The sequence below is a fragment of the Limulus polyphemus genome, unplaced genomic scaffold, assembly GCF_000517525.1.
Source record: "Limulus polyphemus unplaced genomic scaffold, Limulus_polyphemus-2.1.2 Scaffold58, whole genome shotgun sequence".
NCBI lineage: Eukaryota > Metazoa > Arthropoda > Merostomata > Xiphosura > Limulidae > Limulus > Limulus polyphemus.
Genome location: NW_013665668.1, coordinates 6,729 through 27,263, shown reverse-complemented (window position 1 = coordinate 27,263; position 20,535 = coordinate 6,729). Strand labels below are relative to the sequence as shown.

The following is a 20,535-nucleotide window of genomic DNA, read 5'->3' as shown; positions in this document are numbered from 1 at the left end:
GTTGTTCTTGACTTGCCGGTCGAGTATAGCCCAGTAGATTTTCGATGGGGTTCATGTCAGGAGATTGGCTCGGCCAGGGCAACTTCTGGATACCATTTTCTTCCTACCACTTTTGGGTGTTTCTAGCAGTGTGACACGGTGCTCCATCTTTCTGGAACAACAAGTCCTCCTTCCTCCAATATTTCGACGTATTTCGCAAAATTTATGTTGCCCACGCACTCCAATAAGCTCGATCTCCCACCAACCGAAACAGCTCCCCAAACCATCACGCTGAAACCATGCTTCACAGTTGGCTGCAATCTGTTGAGCCAAAACTCTTGGTGAGGCATTCTCCAGACCCATATCCTTCCACTGTCCGAAATTTGAGCGAATCTTGATTCGTCTGAGAACAATACGGTCTTCTAAAAGTCCAGAGGCTTGGTCATCATATCACTTGTCCACTTCTTTCGTCTGACTATGTTGGCAAGTCTTAATAAGGGCTTCCGTCTAGCTGCTCTGCAACGATAACCCAATCTGTGGAGAATCCGTTCAACAGATTTCGGGCTCAGCCCACCAACTTTGGCCACTTCTGCAGTCCTTAATCTGGGATCCATTTCGATGCTCCTCTTGACAGCCCTTTTTGTCCTCTCCGATGGACCAAGACGACCCGAACGCTGCTCAGTTGTTTCCTTGCCGTGTTTCCTGAACAGCACGATGATTCTGTTGACTGTCGAAAGCGGGATTCCCAAATTCTGCAAATCTGCCGCTGACTTATTCCACCATCTGCTTGACCAACTAAATTAGTGTGCGGACCATTTTCATTTATATAGTGCTCTGTGAACAAAAATCAATTAGCATAAATCAGTTAAATGACGAAAAATTAGGTGTCTATTTACTTGTGACCACTCAGTGTATTTATGACCCGCTGGCCCTCGTAAAGCCTTCATCGGTTTGCTCCTGTTGTTTGGTGATTTTAACATGCTTTTTGGAGTTGCGCCGCATGCATATACTAATCAAACTATAAACAAGTCATTTGATATGTCACTAAGATACACACTGTTTTTTCATCACACAATAACCACAAAATATTTGCTCAAACGCTATATCAATAAATTCAAAAATCCGTAAACGCCATACAGACAGACAACAGTTAAACTAAATGCACTAACATTAAGCAGCATACGCCCCTAATATTGGTGTACAAGTGGCTTCCAAGTATATATATACGATGTTTGAACATAATGTAACTTAACACGAACAATAATTGTAAGTATTCCAAATAGTCTTGCCATATACTGGAACAACATATCGGTTTTCTTATACATAAGCGGGAAAAACTACACGGAAAGACCAAAGTACGTCATTACAACGAAAGAAAGCGCAGGTTGGACAGGAGGAGATTACAATGAAGAGACTTTGAATTTGTACACTGTTCTTTGGACTATCCAAAATATCTCAAACAAACGCTTCCTTGAGAAACTACGCACAACACATTTCATGTTTACGAATCACAGATGTTAAAGAGCGTACTGTTCTTAATCCTTCACCTCTTCCTACCTATTTATGGCATACTTTCAAGATTTGTAACGCACAAAAGAAAATATCGTGAACATGGAACCTTTTATGCTTGCACGTACTTTGTCATATTTATGATTAGCATGTCACACTAAAAAACACTGCACATTCTCTGTTACATGTATTTTTTATTGTCATGAATTAAGAACAACAATTGTAAAAGCTGTACTGTTCAACTATTTTCAATCTAAAACTATAATAAATTTTATTTTCAATTAGTTCTTATTAATCTCTTAACTACTGACGATATCCATGTTATTCCTCCTTTTCCTTGTAATTAAGCCTGAAAAATTACGCTGAAGATGTTCTTTTTATACGACCATGTAGTTCTAGTAACAGAAAGAAATATCTTTACACCAAAATTTTCAAAACACGTGAATAATTTTTACTACGAAGTGATAAAGGATAGTTACAAGCTGTTAGGTTTAGAACTCTACTGGTTTAAAATAAACAAGAAAGTCACAAGAATTTCTACGAAAAAGTTTATAATAAGATGTGTGAGCTTAATATTTTGTATTCACCACTGAAAATATTCCGTCTTATGAACTGACGAAAGTGGAAATGGCTTAAACGGAGGAAACTTTGGTGGGTTAAACCTAATATTCGGTGTATAACTAAAAAGTCTATTTCATGCTCGTGATATATGTATTGTAAGGTCAGTCGGTTGCTCTTTTATCATGATTAATCGATGGGAGAGGTTCTTTATTCGTGTTGGAGCTTCCCAGGCCAGAAGAGATGTAACAGCAATTGAAAGATTACAAAGGCTACACACATGTAACGTGTATGTACTCTTTACAACAGTATTCTCCTGATTCTTCTAAAACTTTATTAACGTGTATTTTCGATTTAAAAATAAAACGCTTAGCTTACACAACGACTAGAATTACCAGTACCTTGGAAAATTATCTGTTTTCCATAACAAAAAACACTAGCATAACACAGTTAAGTAAATAGTTAAATGTATAGCGAAATCCATACCCTGCCAATGCGACAAAACCTATACGAAATAGTAAGGCAAGTAAATGTACCGCGAAATCCATATTATTAATAAGAACAAAATTTATTAATTGGTAAGACCAATACAAAACGTAAGCATTTAAAATTTGTTATAGATATTAAAACAGTTTAATCAAACTATAACCCACTTTTTGAAATTTGTTGGTATGTAATAGTCAGCCTTGGTTCAACGTTCTGTAATAACGTGGGCGCCCGCCGGAAGAGGCAAGAGGGCCATTCGCCCTCCTTACATTTCACAAAACAATTGCACGTATTATGATGTAAGCTTAACATCGTAGTTAAACTAAACATTTTTAGTAATTTTTATTAAGATGTAAATTTGTGTTTGCGTCTAATCACACATAACACATATTCTTTTAGTCTGTTGACTTACAATGTAAAAATTGATCCCCTACATACATGTTTTGCCCTCTTGAAAATATTTCTGTGGGCGCCCATATGTGGGCGCCAATACTTAAGTGTTGATATAGAATAAAACATTCCTAATCAAGACGTAAACGGTAATATATAATGTGAATTGTAATTAAAGTATTCCCCCTCCCTCCCCTTTTCCGCTTCTTTACGTCAGTAGCAAAGGTTCTAGTTAGATCTGGTTATCAACCCTATTCTTAAGTCAACAGAGAAAACATGCTTATTATTTTATTCTACGAGAAAATAAAACATAATTTCTCATACACTGAGAGGTAGAAAAGACAGACGTTGTACAAAATAAAAAAAGGTGCACTGATGAACAAAATAACTATAAATAATTACACCCCCCCCCCTCCCTTCCCGACAGAACCATGAAAACTAAAGAAAAGTTTTTGACAACATAGTCGCGGATCGCGAATTTTTTCTTTTTTAAAGGGAGTTCCCTGTCAGTGTTCGTGAATTCGATGCATTCAAGTTCATGTTAACTACTGTACATGCAAATACTTACAATGATATATATATACATCCATCCATTCATGATGTCAGAAAAACACGTAGGTTCAAGAAGTCTTGATACAGAATGAATAAAAACCTTATAACCCAAGCGCTTTCGAAAGGTGGACCTTTCTTCTTCAGGGGCAAACTAGGAACCTGTCAATAGTGTACCAGTAACTATGACATACTTGAAATTAACTCAAAGGAGGCAGTTTCTATTGGATTAAAACCTGATATTTTTTGTAGAAATAGAGTTATTTTTATTTGATATTTCGAGGATAGAAGAGTGGGTGGGTACAGAATGTGTAACAATTAAGGATACCACTACCGGGATTCGCGCTAGAAAAACTTGCAACACTAACAACACAATTTATCTGCGTCTCACACAGGATACACATCACACTACGGTGAACTAAGGCTTATGTAACCTTTATTATATATATATTTCTACATTACGTCAATGGCTACCTGCTTTAAGCCTGTGGGCTAATCCTAAAACAGATTTCATAGCACTCCTGAAACTGGTTTGAACTATATGTGATGTTTTTTCTTCTTTCTTTCTTTTTCTTTGTGCATATCTGTCTTAAATATATGCAGTCAGCGCGAGGTAGAGACCCCAGGGCTTGAAAAATACGAAAACCCTAGATTACAGCAAGACCCACCCACTAGTAAGTTGATATGAAGTTTGTTCCATACTGTGCAAGTCCGGAGAATTATTGATTTCTGCAGAAAAATGCGCATGTAATTCAACTGAATGACAAGCGACGTGCGGGTATAGAAGGTACTAACTCTAGTCAAGTACCATTCGACATTTCTCACGTTGTGCTGGAGGGTCAGCCAGTGGTGTCCTTGAACGATTTCAAACTCGTTCAAAATACCGTGCATACACTTACTTCTGTATCATTCTTAACAATTATACTCTTGGAGGTGAGAAAGCGTGGAGAAGAGTATATACGGTTGCATTTGTGGCATGCAGTGTTTTTAATATGGCACACTTATCAAAATACTTGGATATAAGGTTTAGCAGAATTACCACTTAAATGCATCATTTACACTCAAGCAGTTATCCTGTTATATTATGATTCGTTTAACTTACGTTTTCAACAGTCTAATTATCACAGCTTTTGGAATCCAATCAGTAATGAGATTGATCTTGTCATTTGAGTCATTCAGTATTGAGGGTGACATAACATCTATACACGATCACCATCTACTACTGCAACAGAATGTAGAACGTGCGTGCATGCGGTTAGCTTCGTATACACATAACATGTGCATTTCACAAGTAAGGTCTTGAAAGCTACTCATGTCGAGTTCCTACCAATTACCGCATACAAATTCAAAGTGATTATTTTTTTTATCTATATATATATATATATTTTAATGACGTAGATATAGATATGTTAACTACACCAAACGATTGTACAGAACAAGTCACGTCCCTTCAATGCGATGAAAACGGCTTGAAATTATGATACAAAACGTATAAAAACAACACTAAAGCTGCATAAGAAGGATCGAATATCCAAATAATTTATACACGTAAATGTGAGATATATCGGCTTATTACTGAACACAGCTTGCTGATGTCCAGCCCCGAATTACTATTCTCATAAACAAATAGGGCCGGCAAAAATTAGAGTGCGCCCCGACCACAAAATGGTTAGGCTCATCTTCTTAATATTTGAAATTATTATCCCGTGTGCCTGAGCTCGTTGTGTCTTTTGATATATTTAACAAGTTGCTGCTTTGAATAGAGAGAAAGGCCATTTTCCAACAAAAAACAAAATTCAACTTTCTACGTTGCCGTATGCGGAACTTGAGGTAAACACGTGGCAGGTCAATAGCATGCGGTGCTCATCCAAACGTTTCTGAATGTATTTACCTGTTCTATGCTAGAAGTCACGAGTACATTTAATATAATTTCATAATAAATAAAATTGTGTACAATAGCATTAGATGTTCACCTAGTAAACTTTCAAAGTTTCAGTAATCAAGCGTGTGTTTTTTTTTAACATTACAAAATAGTTTTAATCCAATTATGGCAAAGGGTTTTCTTCGGAGAAACCCGAAATGTAAAAAAATTACAGTGCTGTGTACATAGGTCTATTTTTAAATTCCATGGTTTAATTTTTGCAGCTACACAGACTTGAAATACTTGGCGAAGAGACATATTTTTCTTTAAATATTATTGCATTGGAATACCACAAGACTTTCTCTGTAACGAAAAAAAAAAACAACAAAAAACGAATAACACAGAATAAATTTTTTTGGTGTCTTTCTGAAAAATATTAAAGCACAACCACATGTATAATTATGGCTTTATAAACTGATACTTTAGTTTCAACGTTTAAATTAGAGTAAGAATTGACTGAAGTAAGACAGCACAACCTTCCTAGTTATGACGTTACTTTCACGTGTATGGAAACACAAATACACTCGTATTCTGGGCCTCTCTGAATAAATTACACAACAGGTTAACGCCTCAGTTTCAGATATACAAAATATTAATTATTATATATAAGAAGAAATAATACAACCTTTAGCGAAAAACTACACAATAGGCTAGCTGCGGTGTGTCCGTTGTGAGGATCAAACCCCGGATTTTAGCATAAGCTGCCAAGCTTACCGCTAAGTTACCTGGGAATATAGTAAAATAACAAGAACTACCTTACAAACTCCATAGTAATTGTTGGGAACTTCCAGAAAATATTCCTAAGGATATTGGTAAAAGATGATTTTTGTCGAAAATTATTAAACCTAACACTCCACCTATTATATAATTCTTCTCGTTATTCATGTCATGAGCATGTTCTACTGACGTCACGACAGTACAAATTGCAAGGATAAGCATCCCTTATATAAGGTCATTTTAGTATCTACTGACAGACAGACAACACATGGTGAGAGTGGTTAAAACAGGTGACCCTTCCAGGTGGCCTTCGGCCCCCTTTCAGGGAAATTAATTATAACAGAGAAATATATTATACCCTCAAGTGGCCCGTTATTCCATACTTCATTTAATTTGACCACCCAAACCCTGAATGTTGTTTAAAGTTTTTGATGTGAACTTAAATTTCGATATCTTTAACCTTTTACATGGATCCAGTTACGTCAAATTTAATTATATGCCCAAAGTAGCGCATCGTACTAGTATCATTTTCGGTAAAAGAAATGAATCATTGGGACCCCATACGGAAGAGTTGTGTGAAAGAATTAGAGCGATAATGTTCGTCGTTTTTTCTGTACACTTGTCTGGAAAGTCACTTACTTACTTAGATGAAAATTCGTTGAAATAGTGAAATCTTGATTCACTACATAAACACGTATAAAGCAACTTAAGCGGCTTTATAAGTACAATAAGCTTTAGTTTTGCTTAACCAATACTGTGAAATATTCATTATTAATATTCAGACATTTTAAAAGTGGTTTTAAACGGGCGATTTTTTGGCCGCCATTTTGTTTCATCACTATCCCTACTATTAAGTACTACCGTACTTAATGATAATCACTCAGACAAACGGTTTGAGTTTGGCAACCATTTCAATTTTACCGCCTTATTTTTGCGAATGAGGGCTAAACTGTTTGTTGTTAAACACAAAGCTACACAATGGGCTATTTGTGCCGTGCCTACCACGAGTACTGAAACTCGATATTTAGCGTTATAAGCCCTATAACATACCGCTGAGCCGCCGTGTAGCAAGCGCTAAACTGAGCGAGGAGATTGACAGCTAGATGCGAGAAACCAACGCCAAACTAAAGTGACGTATAATGTCGCGCACAGCATGGGTATCTTCGTTCCTGTGGCACGATTCAAAACAGTGGAACTAGCCCCCACCCATTTACAATAAAAAAAATTAAGTTCAGCATTATTGTCGGGCACCTTTGTTAGCATTATATAAAAGCACCGAGTATCCTGTGGATGCTGCGTAAAAGACTTAAAAGTACATAAACTCAGCCTAATCAGACAGGCTGTAGCACTGCCTATGTTGGAATGGCTCAGATTGTTCATCGAAATGGTATTTTAAATATCTCCTCAACAGATCATCAGATCTTTACTATACTATACAGTGTTTCCTTTTATAACAATATCTATGTGATGATGGAGTCACAAATTCTGGGAATGTCTGTAAATATCAAAGCAAAATATTTGAATTTCTTGTTCTTCTTTCTTCCGCTTCTTTTTTTTTTTGACTACATGATAACTCGAAAACCAAAACAATGGTGTCAACCAAATTCACTGAGACAACATAGTTGCAAACGGAGTATCCGCTTTTATAACTATTATTAATAACTAAGTAGTAATTAAAAAAAAATTACAATTCTAGTATAAGCGTTGTTATCATTACCCCTTGAAGTTAGCTTTCTTACAGAAATTTGGTGTTTCTTTTTAAAAGCTTAAGTACAAGGTGAAACAAGAATAATCAGCCAATAATAAATAAACAATAAATATTACAGTTGGAACCTCACTGTATTTAGAAGTTTTATAAATACAACCTTCCTATGTCTATTGAAACGCTGCATTAAAAAAACAAGCAAACAAGTAAAGAAAAAATTTTCAAAAAAGGATATAAATGTAGGGATGGCTAATATCAATCCTTCAAAAACAATGCAAACAAGATAGTTGGGATGGCATTTACATTATTCCTAATTAATAGCACAGGCAAGAATTAACATATAGCAATAAATCTAACTATTCAATCACAATTGAGTTTAATTTTTCATATTTTTGTCTGTTAACATTCTACTATACTGTATGCCTACGCTATTATGTAGGAATGATGTAAATACCATCCCTACTATCTTGTTTGCATTGTTTTTGAAGGATTGATATTAGCCATCCCTACATTTACTTCATTTTTTTGAAAAGTTTTTTCTTTATAATGTAGCCATCCAGAAACGTTTTCCCACTTTCACTTAAAGTAAACAAATCGATATTTTGAAACTGATTAACTACTGTCTATCAGTTTATTGAACTGTGGAAAGCTAGCTATTATGTAGTTTCCACTGATAAATATTGCGTCATTTGTTTAACGGTTTTGTACAAAAATTTAACACGTAAGCTTATGCAACGTTTCATTTATATAACATTTAGCTTAAGTACATACGGTAAAGTTATGATGATTGAATATTAATCATTGTAATTGTGAACAGCCTATTTGATCGACTAAGTTTAATTATCAATAGATATTACTATTAATAACTATTAACTAGATTTTTTTATCTGACGCTTCGGTTGTTAATCTGTTACCGTTTTCAGCCTGTTTCTATAGTAGTAGTGGCCAAGATTCGAACCTGGGTCATCGTGACAGAGAGGCTGGTGTGCTATTATTTGAAAACCCCAGAGAAGTAAAGTGCACACCAGCCAATTAGTGAAGAGAACGTAAATTCAAATCGCGGCAACTACCACAACAGAAATAGTCCTTCTCAGGACTTTCCAGAAAACAACAGCAGACTATTGGCGGAAACGTATGATAAAATCTAGTTAGTAGTTAATATTAAATTATTAACTAATCAACAGTCAGACATATGTAATTATGTAGGTTAGTAACCATGACAACGAGTGTTTAGTTTTATAAAAAGTTACTTATGATTTCATCAACACTATAAGACATACCTGTTTCAATAAATAATCATATAAACGACGTGTCTTATAAGTATAAATTTTACAAAACAATCACGAGTTTACCCAGGCTGAAACTGAACGATTATACACCGAAACAAGAGGGAATTCTCATAAGCCGCGGCACTTGAAATTCTTTAAGAAAGAATTAGAGTAAATTAATTTATGAGCCCCTGTTTTCCTTTTTATTAACTATATTTTTGTGCGCCAGCAATACCGAGCATGGGGCGCGCGTATACCCGATTTTATTTTATTACTCATCAGGATCTCTACCAGCCTACCCTCAAATTGAAATTATTTTAGGCAGGATTAAAGTAATCTATAAGACCTTGGGCGTGGTTAAATATATCAATAGAAAGGGTTTGACCTTCTGAGTCCAAAACTGTAATTAGATCTCAAATCGGTCAAGAGATGATGGAGCTATGACCTAAAAGTTTGTATTTGAAAAAACAAAACAACAACAAACAGAAACAAACAACTCAGAACCATTCTATGAGCCGATACGCCAGGGCTAAAAACAAAACGAACCTCAAATTCGTGACTCTCACCAACTGGCTAGTTTCCAGACAGATGCAGGTGTTACTTATTTCTGACAGAAAATATTAAAGCCTAACAATTCTGAAACATCTGCACCCACGTGTTTTTAAATACATTCAAATTATGAGTGTATTAAAACGTGCACATCTGACACGTAGGTGTTAAAAATATAATTACATTTAAATAGTAATGACGAAAAGAAGGTAGAGTCCTATTATTGTTGAGACATATAACTAAATATATATAAGTGATAAGCAATAGGGATTTAGATATAAGTTAACGGTTTAAAAGAGTTGGGGAACTAAGATTTTTCATATATATATATATTTTGTAGAAACACGTGTTTACGTTGATCGTGCAATGCCTTGGTTTGTGCCTTTACCACAGCAGCTACACTCACTGTGATGTTACTCCAAACGAACACCAAACTTCCAAGCCACTATCCGTTTACACGCTGTGTACCTTGGTCCGACTCGTGAGGTTCTTTTATGGAAAAATGGGTTAGCCCTAGTGGACTGTCTAGAAACTAACAATTTTCAGTAGCCACATGATGACACAGTTCACACGCTGTTACCGGCTCATCTCCATGTGCACTAGACGTAAACACGACGTTGCCAGAGCGTTTCCTTGCGCCTACCGCTGTAAACTTTAAAGTGTTATATTGAAGACACAAAATGCATTCCCAACTTTCATATTAAAGTTCTTCCTCTCTCAAACACTCTCAAGGAATAACAAATAATGTTAATTTTTCTAATCGACTCTAGACGTTTTTTTCATGACCTTTTTATCCAAAAACCTAATTATGTTTTGACCACTGAATATTAAACTGAATTAAACTACTAGAGTTGTTATGAAGAGTGCAACATATGTAACTTCAACTATACACAAAACTAATGATTCGTGTCTGGAGAATCTGTTCACAATTCACTCTCCCATTCAACATTTCTATACCAGAAAATCATTCATATCCATTGAAACGTGCAAAAATAACACTTTTGGTATCATTAAAAGATTTATTCCCCTCGAGTTTTAAAGATGCACTAATCAGAATTAAACCAGGACGATCACAGAAAACTTAGTTATGATTGACAAAAAAATAAAATATCCTACTCCAGCAGTTACATATGTTTAAATACCTGTGAAGAAAGCCTATCATTTCCACTGACAAATATGCAAAAAATATACATACCAGGTGTTATTTTTAGCATAAAAGTATCAAACCTAATTAAGAATGTAGTTTTTATATTTATTACACTTCTGGCCCTCTCTAAGTACTTTACATCTACAGCATGATGTAAATAAAATACTTATTTCTTCAATCAACTGTTCATGTATACAAAAGCCAGTTCTTATTACACTAATAGACCCAGTATTACCTCAGTAGTGTCTGCCATTACTAATAGTAAATCAGCAGTAAATGTGCAAAATAATACATTTGGTTCAATTTTTCAGCATCCTGATATAGACAAAGATAAAACAATAAAACCAAACTACAAAAATACCATACTTCATTCACAACAAATAAGAGAACTATTTATAATTTTTTTTCCCTTCTCACCTTATGTAAATCTGGCGAAGAGCCAGTGAAGCATTGACACATCCTTTAATGATATTAAGTGTCTCAAGTATTGCTTCCCATTTTTGGTTGTCGTTGACCTGGAAAAATACCAAAATCCCAAATGAATCATGTAAGATGAGAAACATATTTTCAAAATAATGATTTCTTTTCTGAGCATCAAAAAGAAAACAATTATAAATTATAATAATTCATCTATAAGTATATTTTACAAATCAATCCTATACTCTTTCTATCATATACTGTATTGAGTTACTTGTGGGTTTTACCTGACCTCATAGTTGTAATTCGTCTCACAAAAACTTAAATTCAATCATGTAGTCAGGTCTGTAGAAACTTATAACCTAGTTTTAGTTTTTCAACTATGTCAAATGTGGGTAACTTTTAGTCTCAGCCATACAGTTAATTATGGCTTTTGTTTTTACATATTTCTATCTTATTCCCAAGTGTTATGCTGGATATAAAACTTCTTGTTGCTCTTTGTGGTTGAGTTTTTAAGGGTGCATTGGTCCTTCCATCTAAAAAATAATCTTCCAGTTTTTAAATGATAGATCTCCAAGTATGTCATTTAGCTTGGTCTTTGCATCTAAAAAATAATCTTCCAGTCTTTAAATGTTACCTACATGGAGACCTAACATTTAAAGACTGGAAGATTATTCTTTAGATGTAAGGACCAAGCTAAAGGACATACTTGGAGATCTCCTTTAGCTTGGTCTTTGCATCTAAAGAATAATCTTCCAGTCTTTAAATGATAGGTCTCCAAGTATGTCCTTTAGCTTGGTCCTTGCATGTAAAGAATAATCTTCCAGTCTTTAAATGATAGGTCTCCAAGTATGTCCTTTAGCTTGGTCCTTACATCTAAATAATAATCTTCCAGTCTTTAAATGTTAGGTCTCCATGTATGTCCTTTATCAAATTATTTTCTATGTGATCATGTATCTCTGTATACAGTAAATGTTAACTGTTGTTTTTTTTCAACTGGAGAATTTTAATATATGAATCTATGACACTTAAGCCACTTGAATTTCATTAATACCTGATATTAGTATTGTTCTTTTCATCTAATAATTCATGATAAATTATATGACTTATAAAAAATTTTGGTAAACATGCATTGATAAATACCACATCTTAAAACAAACACTATACCTGAGAAAATTATGAACAATATTTTAGTTATTTCTTAATGGTATATATACATTTGCTACTTACTGCATATACACATGTGTAAGTCAATATACTCACAGCTTATTACATTAAAGCAAAACTACTGCCAAACCAATCTACAGAAACATCATAAAATGGGATGATTATGAACAATTTTTTTCAAATGGTGAAACGTCCACACTTGTCAATTTTTAAAGTATGGCTTGAGGACAAATACAACTGGTGGCTAGGAGGCCCAACTGTAGGTTATTACTGTGGCCCAACTGGATCTCTTGTTTAATTTATTACATTCCTAATCATCCTACTAAGGAGTAATTATGGACATACATTAAAAATTACCTGTAGTCCCCTTTTCTCTAGCACTGAGCTGTGTAGTATCAACCAAAATATGTTTAAAAAGCCACAAAAGTTTATAAAATGAGCATTTCTCATCTCATATATTTAATAATAATAATGAAAGGAAAACATCCACAAGACACTATGTGTTTTGAAAAGGAGGCAAACAGGTGTAAACTTATAATATAGACATCAGATATAATAAAAAGAAAACTATATCATAGACGTAGTGTTGTGCTTCACTGAAAGATTAGACACTAAAGTTAATATCATGGAAACACTGTAATAATCCAACCAATAGATCATTTGAAATTAAGAGTACAGTGGGGTGAAGTAGATTTTGTTCCTAATCACCCCATTTTATGTTACACGATTTTGGAAGTTAGCTTGCATTTTCAGCTTAAAATCTTGAATGAAATAAAGATGTTATATATATATATATATATATATAGCTATGTCTCTAGGTGTATGGTCACAGAAAATTAATATAATAACAACAGATTTCTAATTTCCAGCCAGAATATTCTTATAGCATACAGGTGACAAAAAACCTTAGTTTTTCTGGGTACAATTTTTTTTTAACCAAAACAGATGATCAGATGGAATTACCTAAATATAGATGCAGAGACTATCAACTGCATGTATATATAATTACAAATACATACTGACTGTATGTACGATTACAAATACATACTGACTGTATGTATAAATTATTAAAAATACATATTGACTGTACATATAAATTATTACAAACACATACTGGCTGTACGTATAAATTATCACAAACACATACTGACTGTATGTATAAATTACTGTAAACATATACTGACTGTACGTATAAATTACTGTAAACATATACTGACTGTACGTATAAATTACTGTAAACATATACTGACTGTACGTATAAATTACTGTAAACACATACTGACTGTACGTATAAATTACTGTAAACACATACTGACTGTACGTATCAATTAATTACAAACATACTAACTGTATGTATAATTTATTACAAATACATACTCACTGCATGTGAATGATTATAAGTTCTATTCATCGATACAGTTACTCAATGTGTGTTATAATAAAACATGCCACTTCTAACTATAAAAACATTTTCATAACACAGTGCATGGGCATTTACCAAGTTGAAAATGTAGCCTTATACTTTTACAAAACTCAACTTGTGCAGTAAAATAATACATAATATATCCAATATATGGAAACAAAGTTTTTATTTTCTTCCAGTAAACAAAAACACTGCTACTCTGTGTTTGCAAACTCCACCTAGCTCAAATGATTCAATCCACATTACAGTTTACAAGATCTGACAATGAGTCTGAAGTCTCTTGACTGGCTAATTTGAGTATGATGGCACAAGTATTAAGCGTTACTCAAAAAAGTACAACAGTCTAACAATCAAAGTCTGATTCAAAGGTCTGAAAACATTAACAGGCTGCCATAGTCCTATATATTGTGACCAAAACACAATATTAAATCTCAAGGTTTTCATTAACATCAATCTTTATCTAACACTAAGATTATACTTGAAGAACTACATAAGTAATTTTTGCATTAATTGTAAATTTTATGTAGGTTTAAAAGGATGATGACCAGATTGATGAAAATTATCCAAATTTTAGTGTCTAAATTCTATGTTAATTAAGCTATAATGAGTGTGAGGAGAAAGAAATATGTATTCCACTTTGAAGAGGAATATAATATAATATAATAATATAATACATCATATAATCATGTTGAAGTAAATAAAACTCAACATGTTAGCATATAATTACAATGATACATTTTCCATTCTCCTAAAACATGTATTAGGTACCCTCTCAAACCTTCTCTTGTACATAAAAAATATGTTAACAGACCTGATCTTGTCATAACCTTAAAAAACTAAGTAACAACTAATATCACAATGATTTAATCTACTTTCTTCAAGATAATGAAAATGTTTATAAATTCAATATAACAGAAAACACTACATAGTGTTTAACTGCAGTACAAAGAGCAAAACGAGTTTGATGATATATTAATAAGAATCTTAAATAAAAGTAAAAAAGATTATTATAACCTTGCTTAAATTCCTAATTAGGCCTCATTTGAAGTTTTTCATGCAGTTCTGGACCTGTTGTGAAAAAGTGCAGAGATGGGATACATATTCAAGAAATGTGAGCAACCAGGAAAGACATAAAATGTTTGATTTCTTTCTTCTATGGTAGTGAAAAACTAGGTGAGGTTTCAGATGCTTTTAGCTGTTACAAATTTGGATAATCCACCTATGACGGTTCTGTTTAAGTTGCAAATTGAGAAGGTTAGACATTCAAACTTGATTATCTGTGATAATAGTTAATGTAGACTTAAAAATATAAACATCCAGTTAGAGTTATAAATTTACTTAGTTTCATGTGTGATGTGGTGAATATATTTAGTTGAAAAATAAATTATAGGGATGTGAAAAGCTACCTCTTTCACGGTTTCATTTAATTTTTTCAGTGAGTGAAAAAGTGACCTAAATGGATTAAATCAGCATCTATAACCTTGCTTTTTTATGTTCTTAGAAATAATTGAATATAAAATGTTATAATAATTGGTCAGCTTACTAAGACCACTAATGATCCTCCCTGTCAAATGTATAATTAAAAAAAAAAAATCAACTCAAAGTCTCTTTCAAATTCCAGCTGGAAACAGTAACAGCATCCCCTTTGATGACAAAGTTTTTACCTTAATTTTACTTAGTTTATCCATAAAGTAAAAACAAAATAAAACAGGGCTTAAGAAAATGAATAAGGTATTTTCAATTCATTATATTTTGCTTCAATAAAAGACCTTTTATTTACCGATTTGTTTTGTGGTGAAAAATATGCACCTCCAAAAAATGACTTGAACAAAAAATATTACAGATGTATCTAATGTGGTCAGGAGAGAATCAGGTTACATTTTAAACAGATAATACAGTAATATGGCTAAATCAGATACTGTGATTCACGTCTTCACGTAAACAATGTTTGTAAATACCATACACACACGTTGAACTTTCCAAATCTTTAAGTTTTAAAAGCATGCATTTTGAAGCATTATGATATTTGTTTTATTATTTAATAACATATGACATTTTTTCACTTTGAGATCACTAATTAATCAATTTATCAACAAACATGTAAGTGAACCTTTTCCATTCACAGACTTGTCTAATAAAACAAATAATTATTTATTTGAGAAAATCTTCAATACAAAAAAAATTGACTGAAATACAGGATGTATTCGTACATAAAAAAAAGGCTTAATAATTCTACCATAATTTTTACTATCAACCCTTATTCAGCTCCAAATTCAAGCATTACATAAAGCAACAATCATTTAAGCAGTTCTCTCTAAACTCTTCAGCAAGTCAACATCTCTTACAAGAGAACAAACTGATTATAGTACTCGAAACAGAAATTAGCAAGAGTCTTATACAAAGAAAAGTTACCTTTTTTAAATGCTAGGCTCAACAGTAATATATCCTAGCAACCAGTTATCAAATTGCATTTATATATACTGCCATACCTAAGTTATAGTATTACCTTTCTCAACATTACAGAAAATACTCCAAAACTTGTTTGGAAAGTCTCAGAAAAGATGACGGTATGTTATTGTAAAATGATTATCAATATACCAATAATTAGTCATTTTCCAACTATTCGAGTAAGGTAATCTATTTAAAATATAATACCAAATTATTCCTACAATTTTAATTCAGAGAAGGAGACCATGGTGATATCTAGTTGTAAGTCAAATAAAAATGATTTTAAAATTACAAGGATTAGTATATGCACATTTGCAAATCACTGGTACCAAATAGTAAACTCCACTTTAAGTCATAAAATAAGCAGATAGATCATCAAATATTTTCACATGACAGTATAATTAACTAAGTTTTGTAAGAATTATGATCCCTAGTCATTTCCATATGTAAGTAAAAAATATTGTAAAAAAATACATATAAGTCTTCAAATGTAACTTTGAACAATGAACAAATTAGGTATAACAGAAAGGCAAATTGCATACTTTTAGCTTTTCATATTTATGGCCAATATCACTAACATCAAAAAGAAAACGGCCTAAATTAATAAATGCCCACAATCATAAAACTGCAGCATTATATTAAACTCCTTTCAAATTAACAGAACCTTTAACGTAAGATAATCAACCCAAAACCATAAAATGACATTCTTCTCAATAGTTAAAACTCTTAAAATAAACTAAACATCCACCATCTTATAAATATCTAAAAACTTCTAAACTATTGAATACATCTAAAATGTTAAGTAAAATAATGTGCTGATGAGGATTTTCTTAAATTGATCACAACTGTGAGCATACATGTAACAAGTTTGCTGGGAATATTGTTTGCATTGTTAAATGTTAAACCATGGTGTTTGAGAACTTAATGATAAAAAATAATTTTATTATTTAATGTTGTAGCTAAATTTATACCTTTAAAAATGTTACTGTTGAATAGAAACAATGTATTCTAGAATATTAGTGATCATTTCAATCCTTTAGACAATATATTGTTGATCTCATTCATATGACTTTCATGCAACAATATTTTCACTTCATTCTGATTAGCAACAAATAATGCATGAAAACTATCTATACAATATATGAAAAGTATCAATTACTGGATTCACAAACACGTGGTTTAATTTTTTTAAATACTTCAAAACATCTGGTTTCTCTGTGTAAACTACATGTGTGAAACACTAAACAAAGAAACTTTGTAGAAAAACTGCTGGAAATGTACTTTGCCAAAAACCATGTAAAAGTCACTAATAAAACTGTTTCAAACTATTTATTTTGTTGAATAATTAAAATATAGCTTGACGCTAAAAATTACCCTACGACTATTTCCAAGTTCTATAAGGACTATATAATAAAAAAAATTCATGACACTGCATTTTACAAGTATTGAAGTAGTACATTTTTGTGGGATACACCGGTACATCTAATGTCACTGTAACAATAACATTACTCTTGTTAATTCCGACATTTTAAAGCTAAGTCATAGTATGTTGATTACCAATTTATATACAATACTATTTTATGTTTGGAAAGTATGAAAAACAAAATCCTAAATGGTTCCAAACTTCTGTTCATAATGATTAAAAGTTGATACGCTTAAAACCTTTATGGAAAGCCATGTTAGGCTTAGTAGCCTGTGCTTCTTTGTTCACGAAAGAAAGCACGAACAGGCTACAGGCGAGTCAAGTAATCGGGCGGTAAAATATAATCAAATAGTTGATAAAAACCGTCATTACTCCAGCACCGACGCAGGACAAAGAAAAGTTTAGCGTCCTGCCGTTACCTGGGTGACACAGGTGAACGGAGGATGTATCCGCTGGACCAAACACGAGAAGTCATCACCTTAACTCACTCTTTCCAATTTCAGTGAGATTAGTGAAACGACACAGTCGTACACAGTAGAAGACTCTTCTATGTTAAAATATCAGGTTACAAACTAAATTATATTTCATAAAAGTCTGGATATGCTTTTTTGGCTATTAATATAAGGTACATTACAACAAGTATTCAAACTATTTAATAGTCAATAGTGTATTATAGGAAAAATGAATCCTTAAATAAACCAACCTTTTCCCATCCGCCTAGGGCGGTCACTTGATTGTATAGTGAATACAGATCCACATCTTTCCCATTTATACGAGGCATATGACGAAAATAGGTCCTAAACGAATAAAATACGTTAAATCAATCACCAATCTATATATGAAACATCGTATAACAATTGTTATCGAAAATTAGAAGTAAACAATGTAAATACACTAAGACCTAATGAACGTACCCTCGATTCTGATGGAACTGTCTGAGCTCGTTCATGAAGGCATTGTAATCCCTCGTGTAAGCATCTGGTTGTTTATGTAACTTCTCCATGATCAAACTATTTGAAAAGTGGAGGAGCTTAGTAAGTATTTCAAACTTTCCGTGATTAAGTTCACCTAACCATCGGTGTGCACGCCGTCATCGGGTCCCGTACGCGGCGCACCAAAAATAAAGTATTCGGAGGGAATATCAGACGCTGTGCCACACCAACACCTCTCATATACACGCAGGCGCGCGATTCATCCACCACAAGAAGCTTGCTGCGGCGTAGCTTGTAGTTGCTACAAGCCAAGAATGGTGGCTAACGACGAGAATGTTAGCAGTACTTGCCTTTCAGTGGTAAGGCTTACCGTAAGCTGACTAGACGCGTTCCCTTGGTTTGTGCTTTATACTTTAGATGCAATCAGCTCTCTTCTTTTAAAGCTATGATCATTTTATATGAGAAATCTAAGTATAGGTTACGACGAAGGAAAGTTGTATTACTTTTTTCATTTATCGATTTTTCTGTAACAATAGAATTTCAAGATGGCGGCATAATAACTTGTAGAAAGTGGCGCTGTGCGTTTTATTATTTATTATAGCAACGATGATTATTAATTTTACTGAGCCTATTCTAAGTTTTTGTTATTTAGTTAATCAATTGTACTAATGTATCACCTATGTTTGAATAAAATAAGGTTTTTATTACATCATAAAAGTGTACAAACTGCGATATTTATTTTTTTTATTTATCCCAGTTCGACCCTGAAGTACTGACAATTGTCATAGACTGATGATTAAAACTCAACCTAAAGCAACCAAACAAGGTATAGTAATATGCGTGTATTTATACATAGGAGTACGCAAGACAAAGAAAACACAGGCTACCCGCCTGATGACTTCCGCGTCATTGTATTACGGCCAACATCATAATACAAAGACAACAATAAACGAGAACTGGTTTAATTAAAATCAAATAATGTTTTAAGTTGGAACTTAGAATAATTAATACGAATGACTGATTTTAATTCGAGTTTTAATAATTTATTTCCCTCATTTTTTTCCATTCCTTTATTATTTTCGGATATATTTTTCTCACATTTTATTTTATATTTATTTTATTAACAAAAGTTCGTTGACCTTCTCAACTATATTGTTCAATTAGTGTGATAATGCGCACCTCACCAAAATTTGATTTTGTATGCAGAACAATTTATTTATATTTCTTATAGTTATACTTGTAACATGTTGTCATTTGTGTAAGTAATTGAGACGTATTAAGTGATAGGAAGAATCGTATCTTGTAAAGCCCGTCCCTTATCTACAATACTGCATGAGCAAACGAATGATGATAAAATTATCAATAATAATAAAGATCGAATACCTTATTCGTGAATTTTGGATATTGTAAGCCTTTATTAAATTTAAGTTAACATGTTAAATATGGGCTGAAGAACTGAAATAAAATGTTACTTAAAAAAACAGATTCAGACGAGTTCCAATTTTGATCTATAAAAATATGGTCGTAATATCAGCGGATAGATACATATATTTTATTTTTGTTACTTAGATAGTGCTGTTATTATAACAATAAACACAATTTAAAGATATTTAGAATTTTTATGTTTCACAAAATGTTTAATTATTAATTTTAAATTATGACGATGTTCTAACCATTTCATTAATTTTCTGTATTATGTATTCGTATTTCGCATGCACATTGTTTTTACTTACCATCGTGAGGAAATACATAATTTTTATAGTAGTTTTTATTTAAACTAACGAGTATTTATTAAAGTAATTAAATTATTTATTTAAAATAAAAAGATAACATATTGACATTAAAATTCGATGACGAGGAACCCACTTTGAGACTAATAATGGTTGGAGACGGCTTGAATGGGCAATGAAGAAAAGTTTAATATAAGTTTAACATAACAGCAAAATG

General features: G+C 32.8%; 1 protein-coding gene across 1 annotated transcript in view; it reads right to left on the bottom strand.

Moving 5' to 3' along the window:
• Positions 1-18,808, bottom strand: part of LOC106464182 (AT-rich interactive domain-containing protein 2-like) — a 73,785-nt gene extending 54,977 nt beyond the window's left edge. The window contains exons 1-3 of the mRNA XM_013924309.2: positions 18,571-18,808; positions 18,360-18,453; positions 11,196-11,293 (exon numbers count right to left, since the gene is read on the bottom strand). Of these exons, the coding sequence (XP_013779763.1) occupies positions 11,196-11,293; positions 18,360-18,453; positions 18,571-18,659 (281 nt within the window). The 5' untranslated portion in view covers positions 18,660-18,808. The remainder of the gene's footprint in view (positions 1-11,195; positions 11,294-18,359; positions 18,454-18,570) is intronic.
• Positions 18,809-20,535: the final 1,727 nt, after the last annotated feature.